The 19476-nt window shown below is 41.3% G+C and overlaps 1 protein-coding gene and 1 pseudogene across 1 annotated transcript; both read left to right on the plus strand.

Annotated features, from left to right (window-relative positions):
• Positions 1–726: 726 nt before the first annotated feature.
• Positions 727–4941, plus strand: LOC143402462 (cationic trypsin-3). The gene is made up of 5 exons (XM_076859941.1): positions 727–786; positions 2438–2600; positions 3301–3554; positions 4027–4163; positions 4792–4941. The coding sequence occupies exons 1-5, from the start codon at positions 747–749 to the stop codon at positions 4939–4941; spliced, it is 744 nt and encodes a 247-aa protein (XP_076716056.1). The 5' UTR covers positions 727–746.
• Positions 4942–15056: 10115 nt separating this feature from the next.
• LOC143402470 (cationic trypsin-3-like) lies at positions 15057–19056 on the plus strand (annotated as a pseudogene).
• The last annotated feature ends 420 nt before the right edge of the window (positions 19057–19476 follow it).

Below are 19476 nucleotides of genomic sequence, written 5' to 3' on the forward strand. Positions count from 1 at the left end.
AGCTACTGCCTGAGTATATATATATGGTAACTACACAATAAAATCAGACCTGCTTCCAGCTTGGTCCCCGGAGGTCTTGATTAGTGACTCCACAGCCACACTCTCCTCTACCCTGTCCCATGGACCTCCTCACTGGATGAGAGAGAATCCACACAAACATTCAATCCTCAAAATGAATAATAACCATGAATATACAAGATCAGAACTAATACAAGACTAAGTAAGGACTGGGGACATAGCCCCATGTTAAATGCTTGCCTAATATTCCCAATTACCTGCATTTAATCTTCATCAGAAAAAAAAAAAGACAACTATCTAAGTGTGCGAGAGCCAATGTTAATTAAACACCATGGGTGCAGGGTTCCAGATATTCCTCAGTACAAACGTTCACACTTGAGACAACCAAGGACCTAAGATTTTTCTGTGGGAATGCAGAAACCTGGAGTTCTCCCCTGTGACCTTATTCTAACGTGTTTACCTGTTATGGGGAACAGGCTCCAGCAGGTGAGTTTGTGACCTCCATTCCCATAACCTTCGGGAAAAATGGAAAATTTTTGATGTTTAAGTTTGGTGCTGAATCACCTTTCATGTGCCACAGAAGTGAATCTAAATTTAGATATGTGAGTTTCCAGTGAAATCATTTTCCTGGCTCCTGTGGCCCTGGGTGTCAATGACAAGCTGTAGGTATAAATACCTGTGGGTGGAAAGCCTCCATCCCATTCCCAGTCCAGACTCAGTGAGCAGCCATGAAGACCTTCATTCTCCTTGCTCTCCTGGGAGCTGCTGGTGAGTCTTCTTAAGGAACAATCAGCAGGTGCCGATCCTCTCTGTGAGATTGCCTTGTGCTCAGGAAAGCAACCATGAATGCTGGATGCAGGCTCTGTACTCTGGAAGGGTGAAATGTCAAAACAGGAGGGTTAGGCACATGGGTTTAGGATAATGAGATACTTGTCTGAGGAGGGTCATTGAGGTTATGAGGGGTTCAGAGCAGAAGGCATAGGCAGGCCCAACTTGTCCTGAACTTCCAGGCAAATTCTGAGAAGAAGGAGAAAAAGGGAAAGGAGAGTCTACATGAAAGGAGTACTTGTCTTGACCTCTAAGAATTTGGAGTTAACATCTGAAACTAATCTGTGCTTCTTGAAAAGACTGTGAACATCAGAGGTTGGGTCACCTGTTTACTAAAGAGCTATTTATATCCAACATCTAACAGCAAAGGTATATTATTTCAGAATAAAACTTTTGATTTGATTTTATATCTTTCCTAACGTCATCTCAGGTATAAAGTCATATGTTATTAAATTGAGAGAAAAGAGAGATGACTACTTCTATTTTGATAATAGTAATACTATTTTGATATTAATTAAACTCAATACTCTACCCAAATAGAACAGGTATAAATCCAATACACCTGTATATATGCCTGGAACATTCTATCATAAACTTATTTTCAAATACTGAGAAAACAGGGCTCCTGTGATAGAACTACAGAATTTTGAAGCTCTGAGAAATCTTGACAGATCAGTGGGCCATGTCTGTGCTGAAAACATTGATAGACACTGTAAAGATAAATGGGATAGTGGAGAAGTTGTGGAGGGGAATATCACTATGTCCTGAAAGTGATTTGTGGATAGACTAAAGACAGAAAATAAGTGAATAAAGAATCAAACAAGTGGACATTTCCTTCCAGGCCAGGTTCATCTCAGGATGGCTCCTAAAAGCCTCCTTTCTGCTTCTTTACAGAGAAAGCTATGCATCACAAACACCCCATTAAACACCATGAATGCACACCAGCAAGATTATAGCAATGTTTTCTTCTTATTTGCATGAGTACAAAGCAGGGTTCTGTGTGAAACAATTCTCATATCCTCAATAGTGGTCGTCAGGCATTTATTGTATTAAAAACCTCTTACCTTTGTGAGTTTTTGGAGGGTGTGACTAGTGTGTGTGTGTGTGTGTGTGTGTGTGTGTGTGTGTAAGGCACACATGTAAGAACATATTTATCACAAGTAAATCACAAATAGAAACCTAGCAATTGGGGAGGCATTAAACTCAGAGCCACTCGACCACTGAGCCACATCCTCAGCCTTATTTTGCATTTTTACTTAGAGACAGGGTCTCACTGAGTTGCTTTGCATCCCACTTTTGCTGAGTCTGGCTTTGAATTCACAATCCTCAAGCCTCAGCCTCCTGAGTCGCTGAGGTTACAGGTATGCACCACCATGTTCAACTACTAGATGTTTTTTAATAGTGATGTAAGAAGGGTATGTTAGAGTATGAAAAATAAATTAAAAAAAAAAATCCCATATAATACACTTTCCTAATCATGACAGATGGGAGAACATTGTCATCTCTTTTCTGGTTGGTTTGCAAAATCTTTACGGTGGAGTAGAAATTGCAAGATGGATATTTTTAACAGAGTTCAACTTTTCCTTGTCAGTTGCTTTTCCCACTAATGATGACGATGACAAGATTGTTGGGGGCTACACTTGTCGGAAGAACTCCCTGCCCTACCAGGTGTCGCTGAATGTTGGCTACCACAACTGTGGCGGCTCCCTCATCAGTTCCCAGTGGGTGGTCTCTGCGGCTCACTGCTACAAGTCGTAAGTGACCTGTATTACATTCCTAACATCAGTTTATCCTCTAGCCCAGGGAAGCACACATAGATTGACTAGTTATACCTGATGGACAAAGCATTCAGACCCAGAGAGCCTGATGATTCACTCAGAATTATACAGTGTGTTGAAGGACTTTTACATGGAGTGGTATCTTAGGGTTTCCGGGTGTGTTTCTAAGTGATGGTAAAGATGTGGAGGGGACACGGTGGCTGGTGAAGCATGATGAATGAGCACATGGTCCTCACCATCACAGCTCAAGGAAGCTATGGCACCTGGGGGTGATGAAAGCACCACATTTCGAGTACAGCACAAAATAAGCACATCCTGCTGTCATTATATCCTGCCTTATCGTGACTCCTGCCTCATCTTCCTATGATATTTGATAATACTAAACAGAGGAGAATTCCCTTTTCAGTACCGTCTTTCTTTGGACCCATTCGTCCCATGCCCGTCCCTCACGGTTCTAAAGTGATGGGGGACTGTGAGGCGCTAGTTGGGATGACACTGGCCTGGGGACCTCTCTAACTTGCACCGTGTGTGGCGGTATATAATGCTGCCTTCGGCACACAATTACCCATGGGGTCAAATGCTTGGTGAGAATGCTGTTTGTGTTCATGGTCATCATTTGGGGTGTTGAAATAAGAGGAAGAAGCTCAAGCTGGACACTTTGAATCCTTGAATCCAGCCGGATACAGGTGCGTCTGGGAGAACACAACATTGACGTCGTCGAGGGGGACGAGCAGTTCATTCAGGCAGCCAAGATCATCCAGCACCCCAGCTATAATAAGAACACCTACGATAACGACATCATGCTGATCAAACTGAGCTCCCCCGCCACCATCAACTCTCGAGTGTCTGCTGTCTCCCTGCCGAGGTCCTGTCCATCTGCTGGGACTCAGTGCCTCGTGTCTGGCTGGGGCAACACTTTGAGCAGTGGAAGTAAGTGTTGGAACACAAGCACCAGGGTTGAGGACAGAAGAGTTAAAGACAGGTGGAGGGTAGATAGTATGGATTTTGACTCCAGGCAAAGCTAAAGAGGATAGGATGCATGCAGCCTTACAATGTATTAGGTAAAATCAGGAAGATTCCTTTTTCTGAGAACATGGACAAGATAAAAACAACTATAAAATGTCAAGACAGTTATCTGAAGTGTGATTAGTGATGTTCAGAGAGCCAGAGATAGAGGAGATAATGGGAACAGAAGCTATAGGTTCTGTGCTGCCTGAAGTATATACCTGCTTGAGCAAGCAGGCTCTGCACTCGAGGTCTGTGGCCTCTGATGCCAGAGAAAAAGTCACTCAAATTACGAGTCTTTGGAATATTGAAAAAAAAAAAAAAGTATGAGAAGAGACAGTGGCAAAGAAATTTACAGTGTGTAATCTTCTTCCATTTTCACTCTTGCATTCCACAGCCAACTATCCTTCCCTCCTGCAGTGTCTGGATGCCCCTGTGCTCTCTGACTCTTCTTGCCGCAGTGCCTACCCAGGCAAGATCACTAGCAACATGTTCTGCCTGGGCTTCCTGGAGGGGGGAAAGGACTCTTGCCAGGTGAGTGTCTCCTACTCCTGCTTCATCCAGATCAGTCTCTCTTCTCCACCATGTTTCTCCTTCTCTGAAACTCAGAGGATTGTAAAATTGTCCACTCAAAATCGATCATGATATATGAAGAAAGCTTTGAGATAAGTTATACATTTTCTGTTTGTGATAATGAAGGTTGGTGTTCAGGGTAAAAAGATACACAAAAGTAGGTGTTCGCTGCTTTTCCAGCACTCTTCTGAGGAAGTGTATCTGCCGTGGACCCTTCGAGAGGAGCAGGCTGCTGGGATGCTAGTGTTCCCAGTGCCCTATGGCTTCTTCTGGCTTGATTCAATCTATCTGAAACTCTGTGATGCTAGAAAAGGGAGCACTCTGTGCGTCAAAGTTGTTTATACTTCCAGTCCCCACATGTTCTTGGTGCAATGGATCCACAAAGAGAGACAAGGAGCAGGCAGTAAAGAAGGAGGAAGAACAATAGGGATATAGATAGAAGAATGAGGGTGGAGTCTTCAGGGGGAGAGAAGGTGCTTCCTGGGAGATCAGCAGCCCCTGAAAATAGCCCCTATATTATGGAGGATTATCCAGGAGCCCATTCTCCCATGTGTATATAACCAGAATTCTGCTTCTCCTTCTACTCCAGGGTGATTCTGGTGGCCCTGTGGTCTGCAATGGTGAACTCCAGGGTGTTGTGTCCTGGGGATATGGCTGTGCTCTGAAGGGCAAACCCGGTGTCTACACCAAGGTCTGCAACTACGTGAGTTGGATTCAGCAGACAATCGCTGCCAACTAAACACCTTTATCTCTTTATAATGCACTCCTGCTATCTACTTCACCTTCCTTCAGCACCAAAAATCCTTATCTGAATAAAAACACTTTGTTCCACATTTCATCTTTCCAAGAATTTTCTTTGCTTGAAATTGATTAGCTTTCTTTTTAAACTTTTTACTAGGTAGGAAGATGGGGAAAGAGCTGAAATATTGTATGGTGAGAATTTGAAGGTTGTTTACTCATTCAATAAAAACCAATATAACATACAAATATATATTTACTGATCACCTACTGTACAGTATACTCTGCTTGATATCAATCCTATAAAGATAAATAAATTCATTATTACTATCACATTTATTACAAATGATTATAAACAACTTTATTAGTATATCAGCTACATGTTTACTATGATTTTGCAATGATACACATTAGGGCATGGATTATTTATGATAGATCATATGTTCATAACTTAACAAACAATAATACTAAACCACAGGGTTTTAAAATCAATTACCCAAAGACACTGGAATAGGTCACAGTAAAGCCGCAGTGGAGCTCACGCCTTAACCCAGTGCATTGCTGCTGTGTGGCAGAGGCTGGGTCTTTATTTATTTATTTATTTATTTATTTATTTATTTATTTATTTATTTATTTATCCTTCAATCCTTCTGACACATGGTGAATCTAGAAAAAGTAGTCTTCTAGGTGTAGTATTTGTTTTGTTTTGGCACTGGAGATTGAACCCAGGATGCTCTCCTACTGAGCTACATTCCAAGCCCTTTTTATCTTTTATTTTGAGACAGGGCCTTGCTAAATTGCACAGCCTGACCTGGAACTTGTGATCTCCCTACCACAGCCTCCTGAGTACTTAGAATTACAGGCCTGTGCCACCGCACATGGCAGAGTTTTTTAAACATTTTTTTTTTTTTTTAGTTGTCAGTGGACACAATACCCTTATTTTATTCATTTATTTTTATGTGGTGCTAAGGATCAAACCCAGTGCCTCACATATGCCTACCACTGAGCTAATACCCCAGCCCAGATTTTATTTTATTTTATTTTATTTTTACTGATATTCTCCAGAATCTCAGTTTTTTTTTTTTTTAATATTTATTTTTTAGTTTTCGGCAGGCATAACATCTTTGTTTGTATGTGGTGCTGAGGATCGAACCCCGGCCGCACGCATGCCAGGCGGGCGCGCTACCACTTGAGCCACATCCCCAGTCCCAGATTTTATTTTTTTAACTTCTCAGTTTTCTTGCATCTTTTTCGGGATTCACGCACATATACGTTCCAATTCTCTAAGATCCACTTGTTTTCCAACTGGAAGATGATTGCTATAGGAGGCATGGCCTATGGGGACAATTGGAGTCCCCCTCCTACCCCCAGACCCCCAATTTCCAGCCTGATTTAGATTTAATTAGAACTAGAGGCCAAAGAATGTACAAATGTGGATAGGTGTTCAGAAAATAGAGATATTACAATGAGGTTCCAGAGGTTCTGTTCTTAAAGGTGTGATTTGTCCCCTTCCGTACTCCAAGTACACCCCACACCCTCTGCCTTCCTCTCTAGCTATCGTCTCCAATTTTGATCTTCCATAAATCATCCAAAGACGGTTTGCAGTGGAGATCTGTTATGGAACAATTGGAAAGACTGACTGGGCTCTGAGCACAGGCACACTGGAGAACATGGATCAGGACTAAATGGGAGAAATGTAGCCTCAGAGGCAGGTGAAGAGAACACAGCGTCTCAGCTCAGGCTGCTGCAACAATACCAAAGTCGGGTGCCTTACAGAGCACCTTACACAGTTTCTCACAGTTTCAGTCTGTTAAGTAACACCAAGTCACCAGCAGGCCTGATGCCCCTGGAAGACTGGCTTCCTAGTTTGTCCTGAGTTCTTAATATGGCCACACAGCTGTCTCTAGGTTGAAAGGAAATATCATTAGCTTTGTTTTCAAGGCTTTATTTATTTATTTTATTTTTTTAATATACAACTTTGGAATGCGTTCCAATTCTTATTACACATATAGAGCACAATTTTGTCATCTTTGTATATAAAGTATGTTCATGCCAATTCATGTCTTTATACATGTACTTTTTTTTGCATTACAGTTCTTATTACACATATATACCACAATTTTTCATATCTCTGTTTGTATATAAAGTAGGTTGACACCCAATTCAAGTCTTCATAATGGAATTATTCCAGTCTTTGAATAATGATGTCCATCACATTCCACTATCTTTGCTAATCCCTACCTCCTCCCTTTCCCTCTCTCCCCTCTTCCCTATCTAGAATTCATCTAATCCCCTCATGCTCCCCTCCGTACCCCACTATGAATCAGCCTCCTTATATCAGAGAAAACGTTCGGCATTTGTTTTTTGGGATTGGCTAACTTCACTTAGCATTATCTTCTCCAATGCAATCCATTTACCTGAAAATGCCATGATTTTTTTCTCTTTTAATGCTGAGTAAAATTCCACTGTGTATATATGCCACTTTTTTTAATCCATTCATCCACTGAAAGGCATCTAGGTTGGCTCCATAGTTTAGCTATTGTGAACTGTGCTGCTATAAACATTGATGTGGCTGTGTCCCTATAGTATGCTGATTTTAAGTCCTTTGGATATCTTCCAAGGAGAGGAATAGCTGGGTCAAATGGTGGTTTCATTCCCAGTTTTCCAAGGAATTTCCATACTGCTTTCCATATTGGCTGCACCAACTTGCAGTTCCACCAGCAATGTATGAGTGTACCCTTTCCCCCCACATCCTTTTCAATACTCATTGTTGTTTGTCTTCATAATAGCTGCCATTCTGATTGGAGTGAGATGATCTTAGAGCAGTTTTGATTTGCATTTCTCTGATCCCCATTTTGTGGTGGGTGTGGCTATCAGATAGGCTTTCAAGGCTTTTAAGCAGTCATGGTATTCTTTTCTGTTTTGTTTCCTTAGTTGTCACTGACTTATCTTCATGTTGTATTATCACAAAGATTCTCTCTGTCGAAATAAGTGGCTTCCGATCCACTTTAACTAAACATCCCAAGATTTTAAGGTTCCCTGCTACCCTGCTATCACCTCTACTAATCCACATTTACCCACCTTACTGTCCCAGGTAAAGATGATACCAAAAATTCAGTCCCTGTTGCTGTCTCCCTGCTCCCCACCCCCGGACTTTCCTGGAAAGAATGGAAAGGGGATTTGAAACTTGGTGGGGACCTGGAAGAAGCACACTCATGCACAGCAGTCCACATTTAACTGTCTTACAGTTTTAATCTAGTTTTGTCCTGCTCTAGTCACATTCATCCTCTTCCCCAAGATACCAGGTAGGGTCTCCCATATACAGTGCTGTAAGGACTCAATTTCAGCCTATTTCTGGGGTTACCTGTATGTACAGAGCAGTTGATCACACCTTATGCCATTGAAGGTGGGTTTGTTGACAGAATTTTATCATCTTTATTTTAAAGGTACGATTTATTTTATTCCATTTTTCCTGTAAATTGAGCTCTCTAGATTATATGAAGTTTTGTTTCTCCCTTGCTGTGGCCTCAGGCTACAGTCAGGGGCCAGGGGTCTCTGGATCCTGGATTCGGAAGCCACAGCTGGGCTCCCACAGAGGTGACGCCTCTTTGTTCGGATGGAAGCCTCCTCTGTTGCTCCAGCAGAAGTAGGCCCTACTGCTCTTGACTCCGACTTGCCCCAGAGCCTCAAAGTCTGACTGAAGACACTGTGGTTTTTGTGTTTCAGGCATCGATCTTCCAACCACTGCCAGGTGTGGTTGTTTCTCTCATGTGATTGTTGGTCCACCTGTGCATTTAGTCTGTGAGGTATTGGTCTAGTGGGACTTGTCTGGCCTTAGCAACAGGGGTTTTCCTGGCCCAATGAAGTATCCTGTTGGGTTTTAAAAAGGGAGACCATTCCTATCCCCAGATCCATACCTCTCATTGACAGCTGCCTCCATGTTCTATGAGGGCAGAGGAGAGTCTGCTGGAGCCAGAGGCAGGCTGGAAGGGGTTCCCCTGCTCCACTTGCAAAATATTTTTAGTGCCCATAGAGCTTTTCCTGATTTTTTTTTTCTTTAGCCTGAGCAGCATCCCCAACCCTCAGTGACCCTTTGCTCTTAGCGCAAAGATCTGCAGCCCCTGGGATTGAGGTGAGAGTTGGAGATAAGACAACAGGCAGTGCAGCCGCAGCACTGGGTTGAAAGTGCTGAATCTCCTTCAACCACCGTTTCTCCCAATGCTTTTCTCTTTAGATTCCTTATCATGTAACTGTATCAGTGTCTGCACATATGAAATCTTTATTTATCTGACCTCTGACAGACCAACTCCAACTGCATAATATAACAATTGGAAAGTAATTCAGAAGGTCATAGAGTGGCCGCCTTTCCTCACCTTTCAAATCATACATGGACCAGACTGTGCTACAGTAAAAACACCACCTTGTTACTTAGTCATAGACTATGTGTCATCCCTTTAACAAAGATCTTTCCCAAGAGACTTCTGGTACCAACTGACACAGTGTTGCCCATGTCTTAAAAGGCCAGTAACAGACACCAAGAAAAACAGAGACAGAAACTGAATCCGAGACCGATAAACCCACGAGAACCTTTTAAAAACATCAGAGGGCTGGGCATACAGTTCAGTGATGGGGCTCCTGCCTAGTAGCCTACCCTGTGCAAGGCCCTCAGTTCAAACCCACGTGGAGGGGGTGGGGAACAGATCAGACAGGCATGAAAACCCTATGTTCCTGAGTCGCACTGAACCAGGATTCATACAACATTGGTGACACAGTTGTCCCCAAGAGGGGGAGCCAAGTGTTAACTTGGAGGAAAACCACATGCATGGATCCAGGATCTTAGCACATACCCTGGGAGACTTACCAAGCAGCCAAGGTGTCATGATCTTATTGCACTTAGTTTTCTTTTTCTCAAATAGACCAGATGCAGGACCAGACCACACCCTCACCCATTTAGGGAGAGAAAGCAGGAGATTCCCAAAGCAGAAGTATCCTTGGCAGCTGATGCGACAGTCTCTCAGTTCCTCCCTTTACTTACAGGAACAGCGCCTCCAGTCCAATGTGAGGGAAATTTACCCGTCTCCCAAATCTCCAGTGGTCAGCTCTCAAGAAGCTCTCCCTTGGAGCACCAGAGCTGCCCAAGACGTCCAGAATGGCTGCCACTCTCAGGTTCCACCTGGGGTGTCAGGTTTGATACTGAAAACTCGGTTCCTGTCCCCAGGGTCGATCCAATGAGAACGAGGCTTTGAGAAAAAGGAAAAAGAAGTTTTGCTGCTTTGCTAGCAGAGGAGTAAGGCAACAAGTCCAGGCCACAGAAGTTGCCGTTTTAACTGGCAGGGGGACAGAGGGCTTTCAACAGGCGCACACAAGGGCTGCTTTCCAAATAGTATCAGTAAATAGAAATGATGTTTAACTTAATCCTTAAGAGCACACTTCTCTCATTTCCAGAGTTTCTTGTTCAGGTGGGCAGTAAGTGGAAGGACAGATGACTCTGCTCAGAAAACCTTGTTTTCTCTGAGTTAGGGAGGAAAAAAAGGGAGAAGAGGGAAGGAAAAAAAGTCTTTTAAAAAATAAGCTGCCAGCAGTTGAGTAGCAAGAAAGTGAACCACGGCTCTGTGCAAGGGACCCTGGCTACAAAGAGAAGGTTCAGAGACCTGAAAACAGAAGTGAGGCTCATTAAAGCCATCAGGGCAACCCCACAGATAAGTGATGCAAGAAAAGACATGTTTGTCCTTGATTCCATCCAATAACCCCTTTTCAATACATCTTATTGTCATTTGCAGCTCTTGTTTAAAAACAAACTATGTAGTTAGTTTTGCCTCTTGTGAAATTCTAAAACATATAAATTCTTTACTCTTCTTAATAGCCACTTAGACGTTAGAACTTTATCTTACTAAAAAAAAGTCCTGAAATACAAAACAGGTGTAAATAAAACATATAGGGGACATTCAGCTCCAACATTACCTGTCTCATAAGTTCTTCGAACTGCACGAACAGCTGCACTCAGAGGGGCACACTGGAATTCTCAGCTGCTCAGGAGGCTGAGCCAGCTAGATCACAAGTTCAAGGTCAACCTGAGCAACTTAGTGAGACCCTGTCTCAAAATAAAACAGGTTACAAACTGGAGATGTAGCTCAGTGGTAGAGCACTTCTGGGTTCAATCCCTGGAAACTTAAAAAAAAAAAAATCAAACTGCACAAGGAGCAGGAGGGCCTCAAGGATGGTTGGATTCAGCAACTTAAAAAATCTCATACCTTATCTCTGCCTCTGTCCTCTGCTTTCATTACTGTGAGCTTTATCCTAAGGACCAAGTTTTGAGGTCACAAAATGTCTCTCAGAATTACACTCCCCCTTCCACCTATATCTAGGGAAAGGGATGTTTCCCCAAAGCTTATTACAGAGCATCTTTACCACCAGAAGCATGATGAGACATTGTGTAAGTATCTCATTATCTGAAAGCAGTTGCTACATACCCTTGAACCAGTAATCAAGTGAAATTGTACCAATATCTTTACAATTAAATTACATAGCCAAGCACTGGAACAAGGGGTGGGTTGTTCATTCTGCATAAAGCATGACTTGGTGGCACTGTGGTCTCATGGTAACCATGAAGAGTTGATAATAGGATTCTCCAGAGATATCGAAATCTGGAGCTATTGAAGTCCTCTATGTGAAATGGGGTGTGACTTACATATAACCTGTGCATATCCCCCTTATCTTTAGATCACCTCTCTATTAATTATTGTACCTAATACAATAGAATTGCTTTGCAAAGAGTTGTTATACTGTAGTTCTTAGGAAATAATGACAATTAAGTTAGTGAACAATAGTGCACATGTGCCCTATTTTTAAAATATCTTTGATCTATGGTTCTTGGAATCCAAGAGTGCAGAAACTTGGGTTCAGAGGATCTGTTTGGTGTAAGTTTGGTTAGCTAAATTGAGCTAGGAGAGTTACAAAGAGAAAAAGGAGAAGACCAAGAGGCAAGAACAGTCTCCACTACTGACATATGTCTATTGATGAATTCTCTACCTGTGATATAAAAGGGAAAGAACACAAATAAACATTAACAGAGGATTGACTAAATAAACATGGCATTTCCTTCAATGGAGGAAATTTAAGTTTTCTATTCATTTAGCCAATCAGTTACTTGTCAAACACTGAGGGTCTGTGATATTCCTGGCTCTGGTTTATGCACTAAGGATAAAATGATGAAACAAACACCTATAAACCCTGACTTCCTCACATATGGGTTCTGATTGGAAATAGATTGAAAATAAGTAGAATATGATGCTGATCAGGGCACAAATGCTGTAAGGAATGGAGACCTGACTAAAGGGAAGATAGACCTTCTGCTTAAAGTAAAACCCAAGAAAAGCATGAAGGGCCCACCCAGACATACTGGAGTTCAGCATAAAGAGCCACTCGGAAAAGTCAGAGGAGATTACTGAAACATATGGAGTGTAATAAACATCTAACTCATGGTCCAGGAAGGGGTGACATTTTTGTACAAGTAGGAGGGAATGTGAATGGGCAAAAATCTGAGATGATGGGGAACTGACTGGAAGCTGGGTTTTTCACTTGCTATAACTAATTATTTGAATACATAAATGTATTTATCTTTTGCTACTGAAAGCTTGGAGAAAATAATTCTCAACTGTCAACCTCATGGTTATGAAATTTTATATAAATTTCAGGGAAGTACTATCTCTACTTAGAAGCTTAGATACTTATGTAAATACATTTATTTATTCTTATCAGTATATCATCTGGGAAATAATTACTTCACTTCGCAGGGGAAATTTCATAATCAAGTTTCCGTTGTGCCATGAAAAAGCAATGAAGTTCAACACATGCCCAATTTCCCTTTATGAAGGAAATTGTCTTAAAATAAGACCAATACAAGTTTCTTTTTGCCTTCCAATCATATTGACTTCATTATTTTATGGAAAGGCCAAACTGAGCAACTCACGGAGAGTAATTAGTGATTTAAAGATCATTCAAAAATAAAAATATCGACTGTCTTAGTATTATTTTAGTCTTGCTTTCAAAATTCAATTTAGAATGCCAATCTGTTGAACAGGCACAGGCAAATATCCTCAGTCTTAGAGATGCTCCTTGGTTCTAACGTACTCAGACTGCACCCTCCAGTTTCTCTCCCACATTGGCCTTGAGATTTCTGGAACATTACCTGGAAGCAATATTTTAAATGATTCCTGTCATTTCTCTATTTTTCTTTTCACAGACCACAATTCTTTTTCTCCTCCATTAATTACTCTCTTCTTTTACCCTGAGCCACTAATTCATTCAACAAAACAAACCCATTGATCATACATGTCTTTTAACATTATCACAACTGTCCAAGGATTATGCATATGCAATATGCCTATTAAACTACAGTCAGTCATTACAACTTATTTTTAAGTAGGCTATACAGTTGTACTTGGATAGTATCTGTACCTAAATCTTAATAATGTGGAGGTTGGAGGAACTGTGCATTTCCATCAGTGTCCTTAAGGCCACCACTACAACAACAACAACAAAGTCAAATGGAATCACAAGAAACCATAAACAACTTCAACAGTGATAATTTGCCTTAGCAGAAATAATGTCCTGGTAGGCAACTTCAGATACATTGTATAGATGTAGAAACTGGCTATTTTATGCAGCTAGAGGTTATTTCTCCTTCCCGTTGACTCCCATTGGCTACTTGTGTCATTCTCCATTAATTTTGGTAATTTCTGCTCCATGAACCATTTTTTTGCAGTTCCAGAATATGTTTTCATACACACTCTCTATTATTATGTGAGTTTGGCAGTTGAAGAAATGGACTCTAAAAAGAGTTGTTGCACAGACCCCTCTTCGACAGAGCAGGTCGCGTGAGAAACGCTCCACACAGTCCACTTGCATGATCATCTGCCAAGAATTTGATATTACCTGGGTAATATCAAAAGAGCACAGAGTCTGGGAATCCCAATTCTTCCAGGTGCTTCCTGTGTGCTTTTTTGGCCAGTCCCCTATAACCATGGTGCCTTAGTTTTCACATCAGTGAAGTGGGATGATAGGAAGTATCTTCTATGGTTATTATGAGAATACTGTATTAATATAGGCAAAGTACTTAGAACACAGTACTCCAGGCTTATCTGTCAGAATGTGTTCACGTCTCAGTGGATTCCTGATATTGCAGATAGTACAAAATCCTATGGATAATGTTTTTCTTATACATATATACATTTGACAAAATTTAGTTAATAAAATGGGCACAGTAAAAAATTAACAACAAAGGCTGGGGACATAGCTTACTGGCACTTGCTTAGCATAGGCAAGACCCTGAGTTCAATCCCCAGCACTACCCAAACAACAACAATGATAATATCTAATAACAACATAAAACAAATATGATAATGTAGTATAATAAAATTAATTAAAACTTTAGTTACTTATTTCTAGAGTTGTCCATTTAGTATTTCTGGGGATTGTTTGTTACTGAATCGCATATCATGAAATAAATTCTCCCTGACATACAGCAAACTCTAGATAAGTGCTACTTATTGTTATTCTTCTACTCTTACTTTTTTACTATTATATTTCCAAATTAAACCTACTTTCCATTTTTGGGCAGAACTAGTTGTTCCTGATAATATAGAAAAGTTAACTTGGATATACAAGATGAGGACTAGCATAAGACCAGGTATATAATTGTTAACAGACACTTGAAATTAAACATAAGGGTGCAGAACTCCAGACATTTTTTAGCTTAAAACTTCACAATCAGAGCAACCAAGGATCTAAGATTTTTGTCTGGGAATGTAGAAACCTGGAGCTTTGCTGTGTGACCTTACTAAACTTATTTTCCTATTATGGGGAGGAGTTTCTACCTGGTGGGTCTGGGAATTTTATTCCTATAACCTTCTGAAAAAGTGGAAAATTGTGGGTGTTAAAATTATATGCTGAGTCACTTTGCATGTGTTGAGGAATTAATCTAAACATAGATATATGAGTTTCCAATGAAATCTTCTCTGGCTCCTGTGGCTATGGGTGACAAGGACCAACTGGAGGTTTAAATACCTCTAGTGGAAAGCCTTCGTCTCATTCCCAGTCCTGATACAGTGAGCAACCATGAAGACCTTCATCTTCCTTGCTTTCCTGGGAGTTGCGGGTGAGTCTTTCTAATGATCCAATCAGCAGGTGTCTATCCTCTGTGTACATCTGCAGGCTGGGCTGAGGAAAACAACCACAGGTGTTAGATCTAGGCTCTGTACCCAAGAAGCTTAAAATGTTGAAGCTACAGGGTTAGAGATGATTAGCGCTCACTAATCCAAGGAAGGTCATGGTGACAGGGGACATTCAGAGCAGAAGACCTAGAAAAGCCCAACTTGTCCTGAACTTCCAGGTGAATTCTATGAAGAAGGAAAGTAAAGGACAGGATAGTCCACATGAAATAAGTGTTGTCTTGACATCTGTAAGAATTTGGAATTTATAACCGAGACTCCTCTGTGCTTCTCGGTGGGCTGTGAACATGAAAACCTGAGACTCCTGAATATCAAAGGGATGGTGTTTACCCAAGGAGTCATGCTATTTTCCTCCCACTCCTCTTGTTTTTTCTGTGACAACTTTTCTAATGAAAATCTTCTGGAATAAAATCAATCATCATTCACTCATGAAGGAAAATAGACAAATGTGAATTTCTATTTAGATTCTACTAACAACTTAATGCTGCTGATTCCAAAATTGGACAGCTATAAATTTAATACATTTAAACACATGCCTGGACACTTCATTATTAAATATATGTCCAAATATTGGAAATAAAAGAAGGTATGTAATAAAGTCACAGAATTCTGGAGCAGTAGAAAATTTTGTCAAATCAGGGGACCATACTTCACAATGCTGAATGCATTGACAGACATTTGAGAGATAATTGGAGATAATTTGAGAGATAATTGGGATCTATGGAAAGGTTGAGGAGAAAAATCCTATAATCCTAAAATCTCATCATGACATAGTGAAAATTTTAGGCTAGGATTGAGGAGAGAAATAAAGAGAATAAAAGTACAAAACTCACACTTCATTCAAGGAAAGAATAATACAAAATCTGATGGAGACTGCTGTACAGAACAACACTCCATTAGTCACCACAAACACACACCAGTCAGAGGACTCCAAAATGTCTGGCGGGTTTGGATAGCTACAGAGCAATGTTCTGTATAAAAGGAATCTTTAAAACCTTGCTAGTGGTGGCCAGCCATTCATTGTGTAAAGAGTTTCTGTTTTTGTTGAGTTCATGGGTGTGTGGGTGCCTGATTCTCTCTGCATGACACATAAGGTGCATGTGTAAACACACAACATAGAACATTTAAAACAATTTAAAAATTAGATGCTTATTCATAGGGATACAAGAGGGGTTCAGGTTAAAGTGATGGAATAATACCTTTTCAAAAAAAAAAAAAATGCCGTAAACTACCATTTTCTGATTCTATGAAACAAGAGAACATTTTCATCTCTTTCCTGGTTCTTCTGCAAAATTTTCAGGGTGGAGTCGGGAATGCAAAATAGATTTGTTTAATGGAAGTTACCCAATTCTCTCTGTCAGTTGCTCTCCCCACTGATGATGATGACAAGATCGTTGGAGGCTACACCTGTGCAAAGAATTCAGTGCCCTACTAGGTGTCACTGAACTCGGGCTTCCATTTATGTGGAGGCTCCCTCATCAGTGACCAGTGGGTGCTGTCTGTAGCTCACTGCTACAAGCGGTAAGTGACCTGCATTCACGTTCCTGAATTCTAAGACCATTTTATCCTCTCACCTGGGCAAAAACACCAACAGTATATACTGGTATTATGCTTAATAAGTAAAATATTCAAATCCTAAGAGACTAACTATTCATTCAAGAATTGTAAAATGTATTGAGAGATCTTTAAATGGAGCAGAACCCATAAATGTTCCTGATGTCTTCCCAAACTTTGGTAAAAAATAAGTGGAGGAGAAACAGTGGTGGATGAAGTACCCCTAGCAATGGCAAATGAACATGGATCAGTATACAGCCCTAATCATCACAGCTAAACCAGAAAGGAAAATAGATACTGAAATGCATCCTATTTCCGACAATACCTTACACAAAAGCATAATTCATCCTGCTCCTTTAATTTTCTGCTATCTCTACGATTCTTGCATCATCTCCTTATGGTGCTCAGTGATCCCAACTGGAAGAGAAATAGCAGCTGTCACCAATCCCCTTTTTGATACCAACTGTTTCCTTGTACCTATTCCTCTGCCTTATTAATCTAACAAGATGTGGGAATGAGTCTATGTGTGCAGTGACTTTTGCCTAAAACGTTCCATAAGCTTCACCTTGTTTGGTAGTGCACACTGTTACCTCACATGCACCGTTACCTGTGTAACTGAATAGTGGAAAAGAATGGAGTTTGTGCTTCTACTGTAAGTGGGGGATAGGGGAAGGGGAAGAAGCTCAAGGGGGACATCATGAAACATTTAATCCTTGAATCCAGCCGGATACAGGTGCGTCTGGGAGAACACAATATTGACGTCCTGGAGGGTGATGAGCAGTTCATTCAGGCAGCCAAGATCATCCAGCACCCCAACTTTGATAAAGACACCTTCAGTAACGACATCATGTTGATCAAACTGACATCCCCGGCCACCATCAGCTCTCGAGTGACTACTCTCTCTCTCTGCCGAGATCCTGTCATCTGCTGGGACTCAGTGCCTTGAGTCTGGCTGGGGCAACACTGTGAGCAGTGGCATTAAGTGTCACCTGGAACACAAGCACCAGGTTTAAGAACATGGAGGTGAAAGACATGTTGAGGGTCAGTTACAAATTTTCACTCAAGGCAAAAGGTTGACAGAGGACAGTTTTGACTAGATGCAATGTTAGAATATATTAATTAAAATGTATAAGACTTCTTTCCTGAGATCCTGGAGAAGACCAAGAAAAATTACCTTCTAAAAAATATCAAGGTATCTATCTGAAAGCTTATTAGAGATGTGCAAAGAACAAGATACCGAGGAGGGAACTAGAACAGAGAGGCTAAAGGGTTCCGTACGGCCTGAGTTATACAGCTGCTTGAGAAAGCAGTCTCTGTCTTTGAGACCTTTGACTGCTGATGCGCCTGTCAGAGAAACACCTGATTAGAACTTTTCAGAATATCTTCTAGAAATTAAGTTCCCCTGAAACTACAAGCATTGGAAAGTGGAAAGAAAAGAGTGGGAATATTATGAAAGAGAGGAGACAGAATGGACATGAACCTGGGAATCCTGTGGATAATCTTCCATTTTCACTCTTGCATTCCACAGAAGTGTACCCTTCCCTCCTGCAGGGTCTGGACGCCCCTGTGCTCTCTGACACTGCTTGCCGCAAGGCCTACCCAGGCAAGGTCACGAACAACAAGTTCTGCCTGGGCTTCCTGGAGCGGGGAAAGGACTCCTGCCAGGTGAGTTTCTCATGCTCCTGCTTCATCCAGATCAGTCTCTCTTCTCCACCATGTTTCTCCTTCTCTGAAACGCACAGGACTGTGGAGTCCATGGGACTGATTGTGAGAGGGGAGCAGCAGCTTTGAGATAAATTACAAGTTTTCTCTCTGTGGTAATGAGGAGTAGAGTAAAGCAGGGTAAAAAAGAGACCTAAAACCTCATGTGCAAACAGGTCATCAAAGTGCCCTTCTGGTAGAATGGAACCCTCGTAAGAGGGACAGGACAAGTAGCACGACATTAGATCTGTACAGTTCTCAAAATTTCTTGGCCCTATGGTGCTATTAAGGAAAGAAGAGGGGCACCTGATTAGAAGGAGGAAGAACAATAGGGATATAAGGGGAGATTGAGGGTTGCATTTTCAGGAGGAGAAAGGTAAATCATATGGGATCAGAGATTGGATAAAAATATACTACCTGGATCATGGAGAAATGTTCTGGGCATGAACAAGAGCTCTGACTGTCTTTTCCCTCTTGCCCAGGGTGACTCTGGTGGCCCCGTGGTCTGCAATGGTGAGCTTCAGGGTATTGTCTCCGGGGGCTTGGGCTGTGCTCTGAAAGGCAAACCGGGTGTCTACACCAAGGTCTGCAACTACCTGAACTGGATTCAAGAGACCATTGCTGCCAACTAAACACCTTTCTCTCTTCATGATCCACTCCTTGGTATCAACTTACTTTCCCTCTATATTAGCCACAGAAGATACCTTCGTGGCTCTTTCTGATCAATATACTGATCCCATGGCTAACCCTTCTGTGCAAAAAATAAACATCTCAATAAAAGCATTTGATTCTATACCTTGTCTGTCCAAGTATGCCCCTTGGTTGGTATTTATAAACATTCCATTGAGTCTTGCCACTAGTTATGCATATTAATAGACAGGTGAGCTTTCTGTGATAGAGAGGATTTGAAAGGTTATTTAGTCACTCATTCAACCTAATGAATGTACCGTCACTTTCTCTATGGCAGATCTGTGTGTGACATTGTGTATATAATGATATTGTGTATATAATGATAAAGTCACCAGATTTTTTTTTGCAAGTAAGAATAAAGT

This window comes from Callospermophilus lateralis, chromosome 1 (genome assembly GCF_048772815.1).
Source record: "Callospermophilus lateralis isolate mCalLat2 chromosome 1, mCalLat2.hap1, whole genome shotgun sequence".
Taxonomy (NCBI): domain Eukaryota; kingdom Metazoa; phylum Chordata; class Mammalia; order Rodentia; family Sciuridae; genus Callospermophilus; species Callospermophilus lateralis.